Below are 17,159 nucleotides of genomic sequence, written 5' to 3'. Positions count from 1 at the left end.
TTTTCAGTTTTTCGATATCTCAGTTTTGGGATTTTTCAATATTTTGATTCTTCGACTTTTCGATTTTCGACTCCTGGATTTTACGTGTCGATTTTTTTACTTTTTCGATTTTTCAATTTTTCGATTTTTAAATTTTAGATTTTTTAATTTTTAAAGTTTAAGATTTTTCGATTTCTCGAATTTTCATTTCAGTTCTGCGATATTTCAATTTTTCAAGTTTTCGAATTTTTCAAATGTTTTAATCTTTTGATTTTTCGACTACCCGGTTTTAGATTTTCTGTTTTTCAATTGTAATTTTGTCAAATTTTCGATTTTTTAATTTTTCAAATTTGACTTTTATAAACCCTCAATTTTTCAATATTTCAATTAATCGATGTTTTGATTTTCCCATTTCTTGACCTTCGAGTGTTTCGATTTTTCTGTTCTTCAATTCTTTAATTTTTTGATTTTTCAGGTTTTTGATTTTTCAATTTTTCGATTTTTTAAGGTTTTTATTTTTCGACTTCATTTTTTTTATTTTTCGATTTTTCAGTTTTTAGATATTTCAGTTTTAGGATTTTTCAATATCTCAATTCTTCGGTTTTTCTATTTTTGACTTCTGGATTTTTCGATGTGTTTTACTTTTTCGATTTTTCAATTTTTGGATTTTCAAATTTTAAATTGTTCAATCTTTTGATATTTTAGTTTTTCAATATTACTTAATCCTTCGATTTTTCGACTTCCTGGTTTTAGATGTTCTGTTGTTCAATTTTTCGATTTGTTAATTTTTCATTCCCGATTTATCGAGATTTGATTGTTCAGGTTTTCGATTTATCAGTTTTTCAATTTTTTATTTTGGCCTATTTCGGTTTCTCATTTTTTCCAGTTTTCCATTTTTTCGTTTTTTTTTATTTTTCCACTTTTCCAATTTTTCAACTTTTAACTTTTTGTTTGTCGATTTCTCTATTTTTCAATTTTTCGACTTCATCACTTTTCGATTTCTCGTTCTTTTGATCATTCAATCTCTCAATTTTTCAATTTTTCGAATTTTAATTTTTTTGATTTCTCGATTTATCGAGATTTGGATTTTCCGATATTTTGATTGTCAATTTATAAATCGTTCAATTTTTAACTTTTCGATTTTTCGCTTTTGGCCTGTTTCGGTTTCTCAATTCTTCGACTTTTCGACTCCATGATTTCTTGATCTTTTGATTTTTCGATTTTCCAGTTTTTCGATGTTTCGATCTTTCAGTTATCCGACTTTTTAAATTTGGGAGTTTCGATTTCTCAATTTTTCGTTATTCGATTTTTAAATTCTAGATTTTTGAATTTTACATTGTTTCGATTTTCTGATGTTTCATTTTTCGATTTTCAGTTCTTCGATATTTCGATTTTTCAATGTTTCGGTTTTACGATTTTTTAAGGTTTCGATTTTTCGATTATTAGATTTCTTGATATTTCAAATTTTCGATTATTTTAATTTTTCATTTTTTTTTCTCACTGTTAATATCATACAGTGTATTGAAAACAACTACAAAAATTGTCACTAAAAACATTTAAAAATTCATACAAAATAGAACACAGTGCTTCCAAAACATTTTCCCGAAAAAATCCATTGGGTTATTACGATTTCAACAATATTCTTAGTTTAAGACATTTTGCTAGTATAAAACACAAATAAAGAATTAATTCTTAGTTAAACAAAATATGTAAAATCATCTAAATATGTACCAAAAATATTCACCTAGTCGTTATAAAAACCGACTAAACAACTATTTCCCGCAGAAATTATAGTCTAAACCAACCAAGTTGCTTCTGAACGCTTAGAGTCGATAATGGCCTGAGCGCGCTTTGGGCTGTAGATCAAACAAGTTCTCAGGCGACAAGTTGTAGTGAAACAAGTTTTTTTATTGGCATCGACTATTTAAATTTGGCGCTTGCCTTTGGCGGTTGAGGACTTCAATAAGCTCAATAAGGGTGGTTTTGCAAAATTAGACTGTATGTCGCATCTATATTAATCTATACTGAGATGCCGCCAGAGCAGCAAAAAATCGTAAATAGCAATGAACGATCGATCCTGCCATCACTGCACATTTTCGAATTTTTTATTTCGGGATGTAATTTGCCAAATAATATAAAAAATCCAATAAAAAAAAATTTCGTGTGACCGGATCGGTGTTCCAGCGAACACATGGAACACCGGTAGTTACGCCACTGATCCGAAGATCCTCGCAATTTTTTATTTTCTTTAATATTGTGATTTACCCGCTGTCTCAAACGGCCAGACTTCATTCTCTCAGTTCCCGACTCCGGAAATTAGTTCCGTGTTCATAAACTCGAACTTTCTGCCGACAACCTCAAACTGCACAAATCTCTAAAAAATAACCTCGCCGATGATAATTTTCCGACCAGGTGCGAGCCAATTCGGCGTGCGCTAATGACCGCGGAGAATTGATTGATGATCATACGAGTCGCATTTAATCAGAATCTATGTTCTAAAGTGCGAAAAATGGGCGCATAACAGCATGCACGCGATTAATAATCGTCCACGAATGCGAAAAAATCAGGTGCAGCGGCACTTTCGCAATCTCATTCGCGTTAATTTGGTTAAAATCCGGTCTAATCAACTTATTTTTCCGTTATTATTAACGAGACGAGACGAAAATTGGGTCGACGACACTGTGTCAACTCGGAGGTTTTACTGTTTTTCGTTATAACTCAATTATTGCATAATTGTACATTAATTGCGATTTCATCGGTTGTACGCGAAAAGGCGTCTTGTTTTGTTAATTCTTTGATGTGTTATACTTGGACTATTAGCATGTTCAGATGACAAGCATCAGCGGTAAAAGAAACTAATTTGACTGATTTTGTTGAGCCACCTAACTCAGACCGGTCGATGCTAATTTGTAAATGACCATTTTCGAGTGTTGTAATCTTTATTTGAGCGTGGAAAAACAATAGAACGGAGTGGGTTACATTAGTCTATTGTGTTGACTTCCTACAAGTCGAGTGCTGTTAATCGATTCGTAGCAGTGACATTGACATTTTTGCGCTTTAGTTACTATTTCTAAGCTAGTCACGGAGTACCACCGGACTGAATTAGAAGAGAAGGGCGGCTCGTTTTTGGTTACTTGTTGCACCGGATCCTCGAAAAGCGATCGAGACCCCGAATAAGGGTCAAGTTTTACCGCAAATCTGTTCACGGTTAAGAGGGACAACGAAACTGGGACCGGTTAAAAATCCACGTCGTTTGAAAGAACAAAAATTGGTCGAAGGTTATTTAGACAGAAGTTTTCTCGGTCTTGAAATGTAGCCCAACAAATCCTGCTTCTTTGAAAAACTGATTTTTTTGCGATTTTTGTTCCGATAAGCTCTATAAAGTAAAAACCAGCGGCATAAATAACACTCCCGCAGCTTTTTTGACTCGAATTTTCCAATTTTCCAACTTTTGAATTTTTCAATTTTTCGTTTCGGTTTTTTATTTTCTTTATTTTTACAATTTTTCAGTTTTTCCATTCTTCAAAACTTGTCGGCTCTAATTTTCGATATGCAATTTTTCGAGTTTTCGATGCTCGGAATTTATAATTTTGTTTCGGTTTCTTCAATTTTTCGTTTCCTTAATTTTTCGATTTGGAATTTTTCAAATTTTCATTTTTTTTTGTTCCTTCATTTTTAAACTTTTCTATTTTTCAATTTTTCATGTTTGCAATTTCTCCTTTCCGTTTTTTATTTTCTTTATTTTTTCTAATATTCGATATTTCAGTGTTTAAAATTTAATTTTTTTTCGATTTAAAATTTATCGAGTTTTCATTTTTAATTTTTCAGTTTTCCGATTCTTTAATTTATCGTCTCCAATTTTGGATCTGCATTTTTTCGTTTCGGTTTTTAATTTTCTTTATTCTTACAATTTTTCGAATTTTCGATGTTCAGATTTTATAAAGTTTTGTTTTTTCAATTTCCATTTTTTCAATTTTTTGTTTCCTTAATTTTTGGATTTGCAATTTTTCAAGTTTTCATTTTTTTGTTCCTTCAAGTTTACGCCATAGAACTCTTCCAGTTTTCACTTTCAAACTTTTCTAATTTTAATTTTTAAAACTTTTCGATCTGCAAAATTTTCGTTTCCGTTTTTTATTTTCTTTATTTTTTCAATACATATTCGATTTTTCAGATTTTAAAATTTTTGTTTCTTCAATTTATCAATCCTTATTTTTTTTGTTTCTTCCGTTGTTAAATTTTACAATTTTTCGATTCCTTAATTTTTCGTTTCTAATTTTCGAGCTGCAATTGTTCATTTCGCTTTTAATTTTCCTTAATTATTTTGTTTGGTTTTTTCAATTTCGATTTGCAACTTTTCAAATCTTCATTTTTAGAACTCAAGTTTTCAATAAATTTTTCTATTTTTTAATTTTTCATTGTTGAAATTTTTGATTTGCAATTTTTCGTTTCCGTTTTTTATTTTCTTTATTGTTTCAAATGTTACATTTTTCAGTGTTTAGAATTTATAATCTTTTTTTATATTTTTTAAATTTTGTTCCCTATTTTTTTAATTTTGCAATATTTCGATTTAAAATTTCTCAAGTTGTCAATTTAAAATTTTTTCAATTTTTCGTTTCTTCGATTTTTTTTTGAGATTTTGTAATTTGACGAATTTCGGTTTTTAATTTTTTAATTTCTCTATTGCTCAAATTTTCGATTTCTAATTTTTACATTTCTTCTTTTTTTCAAAGTGAATTCTTTCAATTTTCGGCATTTTTCAATTTTTCGACTTTACAACTTTTTATATATTTTTTAATTTTCCGTTTTTTCAATTTTAGATTTTTCAGTTTCTCGATTTTTCCATTTTACGTTTCCTGAATTTTTGGATTTGCACTTTTTCAAATTTTAGTATTTTTTTGGTTGTTTCAATTTTACGTTATGAACGTTTCAATGTTTCAATTTTTAGATTTTGCAATTGTTTCATTTGCAATTTCACAAGAATTCAGTTTTCAATTTTCCGTTTCCGTTTTTTATTTTCTTTATTTCGTCAAATATTCGATTTTTCAGTATTTAGAATTTATAATTTTTTGTTTTTTCAATTTTGAGTTTTTGAATTTTTCATTCAATTTTTCGAATTGTAAATTTTTCAGTTTTTCCATTCTTTAATTTGTCGTCTCTAGTTTTCGATGCTCGGAATTTATAGTTGTTTGGATTTCTTCAATTTTTCGTTTCCTTAATTTTTCGATTTGGAATTTTTAAAATTTTCATTTTTAAACTTTTCTATTTTTCAATTTTTCATGTTTGCAATTTCTCCTTTCCGTTTTTTATGTTCTTTATTTTTTGAAATATTCGATATTTCAGTGTGTAAAATTTATATTTTTTGGTTTTTCAATTTTAATTTCTTGAATTTTTCATTTCTCCAATTTTTCGATTTAAAATTTATCGAGTTTTCAATTTCTAATTTTTCAGTTTTCCGATTCTTTAATTTTTCGCCTCTAATTTTGTATCTGCAATTTTTCGTTTCGGTTTTTAATTTTCTTTATTCTTACAATTTTTCGAGTTTTCGATGTTCAGATTTTATAAAGTCCTGTTTTTCCAATTTCCATTTTTTCAATTTTTCGTTTCCTTAATTTTTGGATTTGCAATTTTTCAAAATTTCATTTTTTGTCCCTTTCAGTTTACGCCATAGAACTCGAGTTTTCACTTTCAAACTTTTCTGATTTTCAATTTTCATTTCTTAAATTTTTCGATTTGCAAATTTTCGTTTCCGTTTTTTATGTTCTTTATTCTTTCAAATATTCCATTTTTCAGTGTGTAGATTTTAACATTTTTTGTTTCTTCAATTTTTCAATCCTTATTTTTTTTGTTTCTACCATTGCTAAATTTTACAATTTTTCGATTCCTTGATTTTTCGTTTCTAATTTTCGATCTGAAATTTTTCATTTCGGTTTTAATTTTCCTTAATTATTTTGTTTGTTTTTTCAATTTCAATTTTTTCAATTCTTCGATTTGCACTTTTTCAAATCTTCATTTTTAGAACTCATCAAGTTTGCAAAATTTTTCTATTTTTTCATTTTTCATTGTTGAAATTTTTTATTTGCAATTTTTCGTTTCCGTTTTTTATTTCCTTTCTTGTTTCAAATGCTCCATTTTTCAGTGGTTAGAATTTATAATCTTTTTTTATATTTTTTTAATTTTTCATTTCTTCAATTTTTCGATTTGGAGATTTTTTATTTTTTTTTTAATTTTGTGCCCTACATTTTTAAATTTTGCAATATTTCGATTTAAAATTTGTCAAGTTGTCAATTTCAAATTTTTCAATTTTTCGTTTCTTCGCTTTTTTTTGAGATTTTGTAATTTGACGAGTCTCAGTTTTTAATTTTTTAATTTCTCTATTGTTCAATTTTTCGATTTGCAATTTTACATTTTCTAATTTTTCTTTTTTTCAAAAAGAAATTTTTCAATTTTTGGCTTTTTCAATTTTTCGATTTGCAGTTTTTTGAATTACAATTTCTCGACTTTCCAATTTTTATATTTTTTTCAATTTTTCGTTATTTCAATTTTAGATTTTTCAGTTTCTGGATTTTTCAATTTTACGTTTCCTGAATTTTTCGATTTGCACTTTTTTAAATTTTCGTATTTTTTTGGTTGTTTCAATTTTACGATATGCAACGTTTCAATGTTTCAATTTTTAGATTTTGCAATTTTTTTCATTTGCAATTTCATAAGAATTCAGTTTTCAATTTTCCGTTTCGGTTTTTAATTTTGTTGTTTTTTTTTTTCAATTTTTCCGTTGTCCAATGTTTAGGTTTTACAGTTTTTTTTTTGTTAAGGTGAAATTTTTAGAGTTACAATTTTTAGATTTTTTTGACTTTTCGTTTTTCAATTTTGGATTTTTCAGTTTTTCTATTTTTGAATTTTACCATTTTCCAGTTGTTTTTGATTTCACAGTGTTACAGTTTCTTGACTTTACAATTTTTTACGATTCTGTAATTTTTCGATTTTACAATTTTATGGGTTTTACGATTTTTCGATTCGACTCATTGATTTTTTTCGATTTTTGAATTTCTCAATTTTTAATTTTTCACTGTTTGAATCTGTTTTCTTCGGAAATTAAGAACTTGAAAAATTGAAAAATCAAAAAAACGAAATATTGTAAAATGGAAATATGGAACATTAAAGAAGTCGGAAAATCGGATAACTGAGAAATTCAAAAACTGCAAAAATTATTAAATAAAAATATTGTAAAATCGAAAAAAAAATTAAAATTTTGAAAAATCGAAAAATTGGAAATTAAGGACTTGAAAAATTGAAGAAACGGAAAATTGAAAAATCGAAAGACTAAAAATTAAGAAACTTAAAAATTGAAAAACGGCAAAACAGAAAAAACGAAATATTGAAAATTAAAGAAATCGTAAAATCGAATAATTGAGAAATCTAAAAATCACAAAATTGAAAATTTTAAAAATAGAAAAATCGGCGAATTGAAAAATCAAAGATTGAAAATTTGAAAAATTGAAATTATAAAATCGAAAGAAACATTGAAAAAAAAAATGAAGAAATAAAGGAAATTTTGATAAAAAATCGAGAATAAAATTTTAAAAATGGGGAAAATGAATAACAAAAATCAAGATCTTGAAAAATTGAAAAATCGAAAAATTAAAAATTGAGAAAAAGAAAAACTAAAAAACGAAAAATTGAAAATTTGGAAATCGAAAATAAAAAATTTGAAAAAATTTTTGCAAAAAGGAAAAATTATAAAATCAAAAAATTGAAAAATGGAAAAATTAAAAAATTAATGAAAGTGAAAAAACCAAAAATTGTGATATCAAAAAATTGTCCAATCGAAGAAAACTGAAAAACGAAAAAGTATAAAATGAGACCTTTGAAAAATCTAAAAATTGGAAATTGAGAACGAAAAATTGAAAAATCGAAAGATTGGGAAACCTAAAAATCGAAAAATGCAAAACTGTAATATCAAAAAATTGCAAAACTGGAAAATTTCAAATCGAAATATTGAAAATTTGAAAAATTAAATAGAATAAAAACAAAAATTGTGATATCAAAAAAGTGGTCAATCCAGATTTTTCAAAAAACACGACGGAAACGGGAGACCTATTTCTTGGCACTCTAGAGGTCACGAAAGGTCGAGAAAACACAAGAGTAGTGAGTCGGCTAATGGTCTCATTTACAATACCCCAACCCGGCGCCTGTCGGCGTCACTTCCTGCTGCCGCCCCGAGTGCACTTATCGATCCTCCACCTACCTCGTGTGGGGCGTATTCGGCTCCACCACCTGCACGACGACGAACGCGTGCAGGAAATGCGACGCGATCATGTCCGGCGAGAACGGCGTGTTCTCCTCCTGGAACACCACGGCGACGATGTCGTTCCCTATGTGCCTCTTCCTCTGCAACTGCTGCGGGTCGCTCTCCGTGTACGGCAGAAGCGTCGACACATGGAACATAATCTCCCTGTCCTTGAACACGTCGTAGACCGCCTGGTCGCCCGTGTGTCCGTTCTGAATGTCCAGGCCGCCCCTGTAGCCCTTGTGGTCCTTCAGCTGGATGCGCTGTCCCAGCAGCGAGAGGAACTCGTCGAAGGCGGCGCTGGTCGTGTTGTTGCAGAAAAGCTCCTCCTCGGTCGTCTGGCCGTACTGCTGGTACAGCACGCCGAACTTGAAATTCGTGACGAGGACGTGCTCGTCGTAGTTGGCGATCAGTTGGGAGGCTTTCGGGTGCAAGACGGGGACGAAGTTGTCGATGTTGAGTTGTTCGTTGAGGAGTTTCGCCATGCGGGCGGGGTTGGGCGAGTCGCCGAGGCAGGACGAGGGGACGATCTCGTGCATGGTGCCGATGCGCATCCGGAGGAGGATGCGGGTGTGCTCTTGGTTGGCCACGTTCTCGGTCTTGATGGAGAGGAGCACGGGGCCGAGCTGGTCGTCGGTGCCGATGAGGGAGGTGTGCTCCTGGAATGGAAGACGACGTTATAGTCAAAACTAGAAAGATATATCACCGAGGGAACTACAAATCTCGCTTTTTGAAAAAATACCATTTTTTTGCGACTTTACAGGGTGTTTCTTTTATTTGATACAATCCCTGTAACTTTTTTATTCCTAAGGGGACTCGCTAGACGAGGTATAACATTTTTCATATACATCAAACTGCAGCTTTTTTCATATTCTAGAGCGCAGAGACGAGTGCAATCAATTAAAAAAATATGTCTGAGAAATATCGTAAAAAAAGCACCATTGTATGTTTTCTATTCAAGTTTTTTGAGTCATAACCATCATAGAATCGCTTGAAAATTCGCACATGGATAAAACATCACTTTTTACAGGCCGCAGAGTCATTAAATGTTTGTTAGTGGTACAATTTGTTTAAATAATAATGTGTTTATTAAAATCAAAATATACCACAAATTAATGCAAAATACGTCGAATAATTTTAACAGGAATATCAGAGGAAAATTAATGACCTATTGGTTAGCAGAGTTTTTAACAAAAACTAACAATTATTGAAAAAAATGGGTATCAATTCGACAGAATTTGAGCAGTTAGTTCAGTACTTTGCCGATAGGAGCGCCACTAAAATTTACGGAAGCGACTTTTCAGGTAAAACCCTTATCGCCTGCTCTACCATAAGCTGATTGTTAGAGTTCTCGGCTGATTTTTTTGAGTTTTATAACAAGCCGCCAGGACCGGCCGTAGTAATCTATTGTTAAGGAAATTAACTTTTACGCAATGAGGTACTATCATAAAACCGAATTAAAACTGGGGAACTATAATATTTTTACTCCTCTCAGGATCCTGAATTCAATACACATGATTACTAAAAATTCATTGTAATATTATTGTTAATATATATTTTGCTTTCTTAATTAATAAAACTAATAAACATATTTATAATAATAATAAAAAATATATAAAATACAGGTTTTGTTTAACACGTATAAGTAGCTAAGTGTATCTACTACTTATCCCAGAAAAGAGGTGTTTTAAAAAAGCCCTACGCCCAGTAACTTCTCCCTTCATTGTTTACTCGAAAAAAGTGCTCGTATATGTTTTCATTTGCCGAGAGATCATTTTCAAAATATATTTATAATAAAAATATGCAAGTCTTGGTGATGAAAAATGTACTCCTAATAAATTATTAAAGCACATAAAAAAATAGAAACAAAATTTATTTATTTAAAAAAAATCTCTCGCAAAGGCAGGTTCCTCTTTCTTCTTGAATCAATTATTTCGGGCAATAAAGCGCCAAAACAAAATCTGCGAAGTTTATCTGCCATCTTTTTACATATATTTCTTCGTCTTTATAAATTTTTTCTATATTAATTCCTTTGGGTGTCCATACAACAAAATAAACGTGTGAAATACCCGTAACAAGCATTGGACCTGAAAGCAGTAATCATGATTTTTTTTTTAGTTTCAATTCTCTGTCTGTCAATGTACAAAATTTGATTATTTTTTTCTAACCGCTTCTTCGGGAGACAAATCTTGCGATTTTGAAGGGCATTTAATTTCGACTAATGCACTCCTATCCTCTAGAACCCTGTCTGGACTAGCAGCCAAGTAAGGAAATTGTTTTGAAATAAACAAGCCACACCGTTCAGTTTTTATATTTTTATTTATTTCAAAACACTTGACAGCTTTTTCCTCACTTTGCTGTCCATAGTATGTATGACTGTTACCTCTAAATGTACTGTACAACAGAAACTCCACAGTTTTAGCTATTGCTGTAGTCGGTCTAAGTTTGTAAATACGTCCAAAATTTGAAGCCGTAACCCTAATTTGTCTTTCTTTTGCCCAAATGTGCCTGTTGCCTAGTGTCTATTTCAATTTGGTCTAAATTCGAAGATAGTTTTCTCAAAAAAACCTCTTTGGCTGTCACAAATGTTTCTACATCCATGACAGGATTTTCTAAAAAATATTTAAACCATAATCGCAGTCGGAACCAGCATACGTAAATTTTTTACGACATATTTTTTTACGAATACTTTGTCTAAGACGAGCTTATTTTATAGACGAACAATATTTTTTTGTTATTAAACCAGGACCGTTTTAATCACAATATATTTACTTATCCCCTCTAACAAATTGATGACGTCACCTCAAAAATTTGCTGAATAAATCCTATCTAAATTGTATAAAATATGATGTTTTTTGGATTTGCATATACAGGATGACCCCAAAATTTAATTAATGCGCAAATTTATTTTATTGATTTAATCAGGAACTACAAAACCGAATGCTTTGAAATCTAATGTGAAAAAAAAAACACAATAGGCATGCAGTCGTCACGTTTCCGATAGCGAGGGAAGTACTGTCTAAACTCTTTAGACCAATTTTTTTGATTTTCCCATTTCTCCATTTCTCAATTTTTCAATGTTTCAGTTTGGGATTTTTTCACTGTTTCGATTCTTTAATTTTCCTTCCATTTTTAGGTTTTTCAATATTTCAGCTTTGGAATTTTTGCAATATTTCGTTTCTTCAATTTTTCAAATTTTTGATATCGTGTTTTCTCGGTTTTTAAATTTTTCGATATTTTAATTTTTCAGTTTTAGATTTCTCACTATTTCGAGTTTTCGATTTTTCAGTTCCATGATTTTTCAATTTGTCGAATTTTTAAATTTTAGATTTTTTGTTCTCGATCATTCAATTTTCTGAGTTTTCAGGCTTAGACTTTTTTGTTGTTCAATTCTTGGATTTTTAAAATTCCTGTTTTTTAAATTTTCCTATTTATCAACTTACTGGGATTTCAATGTTTTGATTTTTTGATTGTTCAATTTCTCGATTTTTTGAATTTTTAGTTTTTGATACGATTTTTTTTTCAAAAATTTTCAAGTTATCAATTTATTAACTTTACGATATTTCAGTTTTACGATTTTTAAATTTTTTTAAATTTTTTTATTTTTCAGTTTTCAATTTTTGACGTTTCTAAATTTTTCGATTTTTCAATTTTTCGATTAACTGATTTTTTGATTTTCCCATTTCTCTATTTCTTGATTTTTCAATTCTTTCTTCAATTGTGATTTTTCAATTTTTCGATTTCTGGATTTTTCAATGTTTCAGTTTTGGATTTTTTCACTTTTACGATTCTTCAATTTTCTTTCCATTTCTTCTTCAGTTCTGCGTTTACTCAATTTTTTGATATTTCAGTTTTGGGATTTTTCAGTTTCGAAGAGTTCAAAATTGTATATATGTAATAATTTTTCGAATTTTCGATCTTTTAGCTTTTGGTTTTTTCAATTTCATGATTTTTTCAACTTTCAGCTTCGTTTTTCCGATACTTCATTTTTACGATTTTTTTGGATTCCTCAATTTTTCGTTTTGCCAAATTGTCAATTTTGGCATTTCTAGTTTTGGATTTGTTGATTTTTCGAGTTCTCAATTAAATAACCGATTTTTCGAACTTTCGGTTTCACAATTTTTTCACTTCTCCATGTTTCGATTTCTCGATTTTTTGACTTTTCAGTTTTTCAATTTTTCAAATTTTTTGATTTTCCATTTTTTCAATTTTTCACTTTTAAACTTAACTTATTTAATTCAATAATTTTTAATACAAATTTCAAATCTTCATTTTTTCGATTTTTAGATTTTTTGATATTTCAATTTTTTACTTATTTAATTTTTAATAATTTCAGATTTCTCGATTTTTTTGTTTGTTTTTCTATTAAATATTTGTATATTTATAAGTAATTTTAGGTATATATAAATTTATGTCAAGGTATATTAACCGTTAATAAACATTACATTATATTAGATTTTTTAGTTCTCCGATATTATCAAGTCTTCAATTTTTCGATTCTTCTTTCAATTCAATTTTTCAATATTTTGAATTTTAAGACTTTTCGATTTTATGAATTTTTGGTTTTGCCAGTCCTCAATTTCTCGATTTTTCGCCATTTCAGCTTTTTGATTTTTCGACTTTTCAGTTTCTACTTCTTTGATTCTGCATTTTTTGATATTTTTTATTTCGATCTCTTCGAGTTCCCAGTTTTTTCGATCTCGATTTTTGTAATTTTCAATTTTTGATTTTACAATTTTTCGAGTTCCCGATTTCTCGAATTTTCGTGTTGATTTTTTGAATTCTCAATTTCTCGAATTTTTATTTTGATTTTTCGAACTCCTTAATTTTTTAGTTTCTCGAGTTCTTGATTTGTAGAGTTCTCGATTTACAATTTCTGAATTCTCGAATTTTGATTTTGATTTTTTTAATTCTCAATTTCTCAATTTCCCGAATTCTCAATTTCTCAATTTTTCAATGTTTCAGTTTGGGATTTTTTCACTGTTTCGATTCTTTAATTTTCCTTCCATTTTTAGGTTTTTCAATATTTTAGCTTTGGAATTTTGCAATATTTCGTTTCTTCAATTTTTCGAATTTTTGATAGTGTGTTTTCTCGGTTTTTAAATTTTTCGATATTTTAATTTTTCAGTTTTTAGATTTCTCACTATTTCGAGTTTTCGATTTTTCAGTTCCATGATTTTTCAATTTGTCGAATTTTTTAAATTTTAGATTTTCTGTTCTCGATCATTCAATTTTCTGAGTTTTCAGGCTTAGATTTTTTTTGTTGTTCAATTCTTGGATTTTTAAAATTTTTGTTTTTTAAATTTTCCTATTTATCATCTTACTGGGATTTCAATGTTTTGATTTTTTGATTGTTCAATTTCTCGATTTTTTGAATTTTTAGTTTTTGATACGATTTTTTTTTCAAAAATTTTCAGGTTTTCAATTTATTAACTTTATGATATTTCAGTTTTACGATTTTTAAATTTTTTTATTTTTCAGTTTTCAATTTTTGACGTTTGTAAATTTTTCGATTTTTCAATTTTTCGATTAACTGATTTTTTGATTTTCCCATTTCTCTATTTCTTGATTTTTCAATTCTTTCTTCAATTGTGATTTTTCAATTCTTCGATTTCTGGATTTTTCAATGTTTCAGTTTTGGATTTTTTCACTTTTACGATTCTTCAATTTTCTTTCCATTTCTTCTTCAGTCCTGCGTTTACTCAATTTTTTGATATTTCAGTTTTGGGATTTTTCAGTTTCGAAGAGATCAAAATTGTATATATGTAATAATTTTTCGAATTTTCGATCTTTTGGCTTTTAGTTTTTTCAATTTCATGATTTTTTCAACTTTCAACTTCGTTTTTCCGATAATTCATTTTTACGATTTTTTTGGATTCCTCAATTTTTCGTTTTGCCAAATTGTCAATTTTGGCATTTCTAGTTTTGGATTTGTTGATTTTTCGAGTTCTCAATTAAATAACCGATTTTTCGAACTTTCGGTTTCACAATTTTTTCACTTCTCCATGTTTCGATTTCTCGATTTTTTGACTTTTCAGTTTTTCAATTTTTCAAATTTTTTGATTTTCCATTTTTTCAATATTGCACTTTTAAACTTAACTTATTTAATTCAATAATTTTTAATACAAATTTCAAATCTTCATTTTTTCAATTTTTAGATTTTTTGATATTTCAATTTTTTACTTATTTAATTTTTAATAATTTCAGTTTTCTCGATTTTTTTATTTGTTTTTCTATTAAATATTTGTATATTTATAAGTAATTTTAGGTATATATAAATTTATGTCAAGGTATATTAACCGTTAATAAACATTACATTATATTAGATTTTTTAGTTCTCCGATATTATCAAGTCTTCAATTTTTCGATTCTTCTTTCAATTAAATTTTTCAATATTTTGAATTTTAAGACTTTTCGATTTTATGAATTTTTGGTTTTGCTAGTCCTCAATTTCTCGATTTTTCGCCATTTCAGCTTTTTGATTTTTCGACTTTTCAGTTTCTACTTCTTTGATTCTGCATTTTTTGATATTTTTTATTTCGATCTCTTCGAGTTCCCAGTTTTTTCGATCTCGATTTTTGTAATTTTCAATTTTTGATTTTACAATTTTCCGAGTTCCCGATTTCTCGAATTTTCGTGTTGATTTTTTGAATTCTCAATTTCTCGAATTTTTATTTTGATTTTTCGAACTCCTTAATTTTTTAGTTTCTCGAGTTCTTGATTTGTAGAGTTCTCGATTTACAATTTCTGAGTTCTCGAATTTTGATTTTGATTTTTTTAATTCTCAATTTCTCAATTTCCCGAATTCTGAATTTCTCAATTTCTCAATTTTTCAATGTTTCAGTTTGGGATTTTTTCACTGTTTCGATTTTTTAATTTTCCTTCCATTTTTAGGTTTTTCAATATTTTAGCTTTGGAATTTTGCAATATTTCGTTTCTTCAATTTTTCAAATTTTTGATAGTGTGTTTTCTCGGTTTTTAAATTTTTCGATATTTTAATTTTTCAGTTTTTAGATTTCTCACCATTTCGAGTTTTCGATTTTTCAGTTCCACGATTTTTCAATTTGTCGAATTTTTAAATTTTAGATTTTTTGTTCTCGATCATTCAATTTTCTGAGTTTTCAGGCTTAGTTTTTTTTTTGTTGTTCAATTCTTGGATTTTTAAAATTTTTGTTTTTTAAATTTTATTTATCATCTTACTGGGATTTCAATGTTTTGATTTTTTGATTGTTCAATTTCTCGATTTTTTGAATTTTTAGTTTTTGATACGATTCTTTTTTCAAAAATTTTCAGGTTTTCAATTTATTAACTTTACGATATTTCAGTTTTACGATTTTTAAATTTTTTTATTTTTCAGTTTTCAATTTTTGACGTTTCTAAATTTTTCGATTCTTCAATTTTTCGATTAACTGATTTTTTGATTTTCCCATTTCTCTATTTCTTGATTTTTCAATTCTTTCTTCAATTGTGATTTTTCAATTTTTCGATTTCTGGATTTTTCAATGTTTCAGTTTTGGATTTTTTCACTTTTACGATTCTTCAATTTTCTTTCCATTTCTTCTTCAGTTCTGCGTTTACTCAATTTTTTGATATTTCAGTTTTGGGATTTTTCAGTTTCGAAGAGATCAAAATTGTATATATGTAATAATTTTTCGAATTTTCGATCTTTTAGCTTTTGGTTTTTTCAATTTCATGATTTTTTCAACTTTCAACTTCGTTTTTCCGATAATTCATTTTTACGATTTTTTTGGATTCCTCAATTTTTCGTTTTGCCAAATTGTCAATTTTGGCATTTCTAGTTTTGGATTTGTTGATTTTTCGAGTTCTCAATTAAATAACCGATTTTTCGAACTTTCGGTTTCACAATTTTTTCACTTCTCCATGTTTCGATTTCTCGATTTCTTGACTTTTCAGTTTTTCAATTTTTCAAGTTTTTTGATTTTCCATTTTTTCAATATTTCACTTTTAAACTTAACTTATTTAATTCAATAATTTTTAATACAAATTTCAAATCTTCATTTTTTCGATTTTTAGATTTTTTGATATTTCAATTTTTTACTTATTTAATTTTTAATAATTTCAGATTTCTCGATTTTTTTGTTTGTTTTTCTATTAAATATTTGTATATTTATAAGTAATTTTAGGTATATATAAATTTATGTCAAGGTATATTAACCGTTAATAAACATTACATTATATTAGATTTTTTAGTTCTCCGATATTATCAAGTCTTCAATTTTTCGATTCTTCTTTCAATTAAACTTTTTAATATTTTGAATTTTAAGACTTTTCGATTTTATGAATTTTTGGTTTTGCTAGTCCTCAATTTCTCGATTTTTCGCCATTTCAGCTTTTTGATTTTTCGACTTTTCAGTTTCTACTTCTTTGATTCTGCATTTTTTGATATTTTTTATTTCGATCTCTTCGAGTTCCCAGTTTTTTCGATCTCGATTTTTGTAATTTTCAATTTTTGATTTTACAATTTTCCGAGTTCCCGATTTCTCGAATTTTCGTGTTGATTTTTTGAATTCTCAATTTCTCGAATTTTTATTTTGATTTTTCGAACTCCTTAATGTTTTAGTTTCTCGAGTTCTTGATTTGTAGAGTTCTCGATTTACAATTTCTGAGTTCTCGAATTTTGATTTTGATTTTTTTAATTCTCAATTTCTCAATTTCCCGAATTCTGAATTTCTCAATTTCTCAATTTTTCAATGTTTCAGTTTGGGATTTTTTTCACTGTTTCGATTCTTTAATTTTCCTTCCATTTTTAGGTTTTTCAATATTTTAGCTTTGGAATTTTGCAATATTTCGTTTCTTCAATTTTTCAAATTTTTGATAGTGTGTTTTCTCGGTTTTTTAATTTTTCGATATTTTAATTTTTCAGTTTTTAGAT

The 17,159-nt window shown here is 28.1% G+C and overlaps 1 protein-coding gene across 8 annotated transcripts in view; it reads right to left on the bottom strand.

Moving 5' to 3' along the window:
* Nucleotides 1-17,159, bottom strand: part of Rapgap1 (Rap GTPase activating protein 1) — a 305,306-nt gene that overhangs the window by 9,319 nt on the left and 278,828 nt on the right. For all 8 annotated transcript variants that reach the window (XM_064061035.1, XM_064061036.1, XM_064061040.1 and 5 more), the window contains one exon: nucleotides 8,225-8,925. In XM_064061035.1, the coding sequence (XP_063917105.1) occupies nucleotides 8,225-8,925 (701 nt within the window). The remainder of the gene's footprint in view (nucleotides 1-8,224; nucleotides 8,926-17,159) is intronic.

This window comes from Zophobas morio, unplaced genomic scaffold (genome assembly GCF_036711695.1).
Source record: "Zophobas morio isolate AGI-343-1 ecotype UQ-CSIRO unplaced genomic scaffold, CSIRO_AGI_Zmor_V1 ptg000021l, whole genome shotgun sequence".
NCBI lineage: Eukaryota > Metazoa > Arthropoda > Insecta > Coleoptera > Tenebrionidae > Zophobas > Zophobas morio.
Note: the sequence above shows the minus strand (reverse complement) of the source record. Positions and strands in the feature narration are given on the sequence as shown.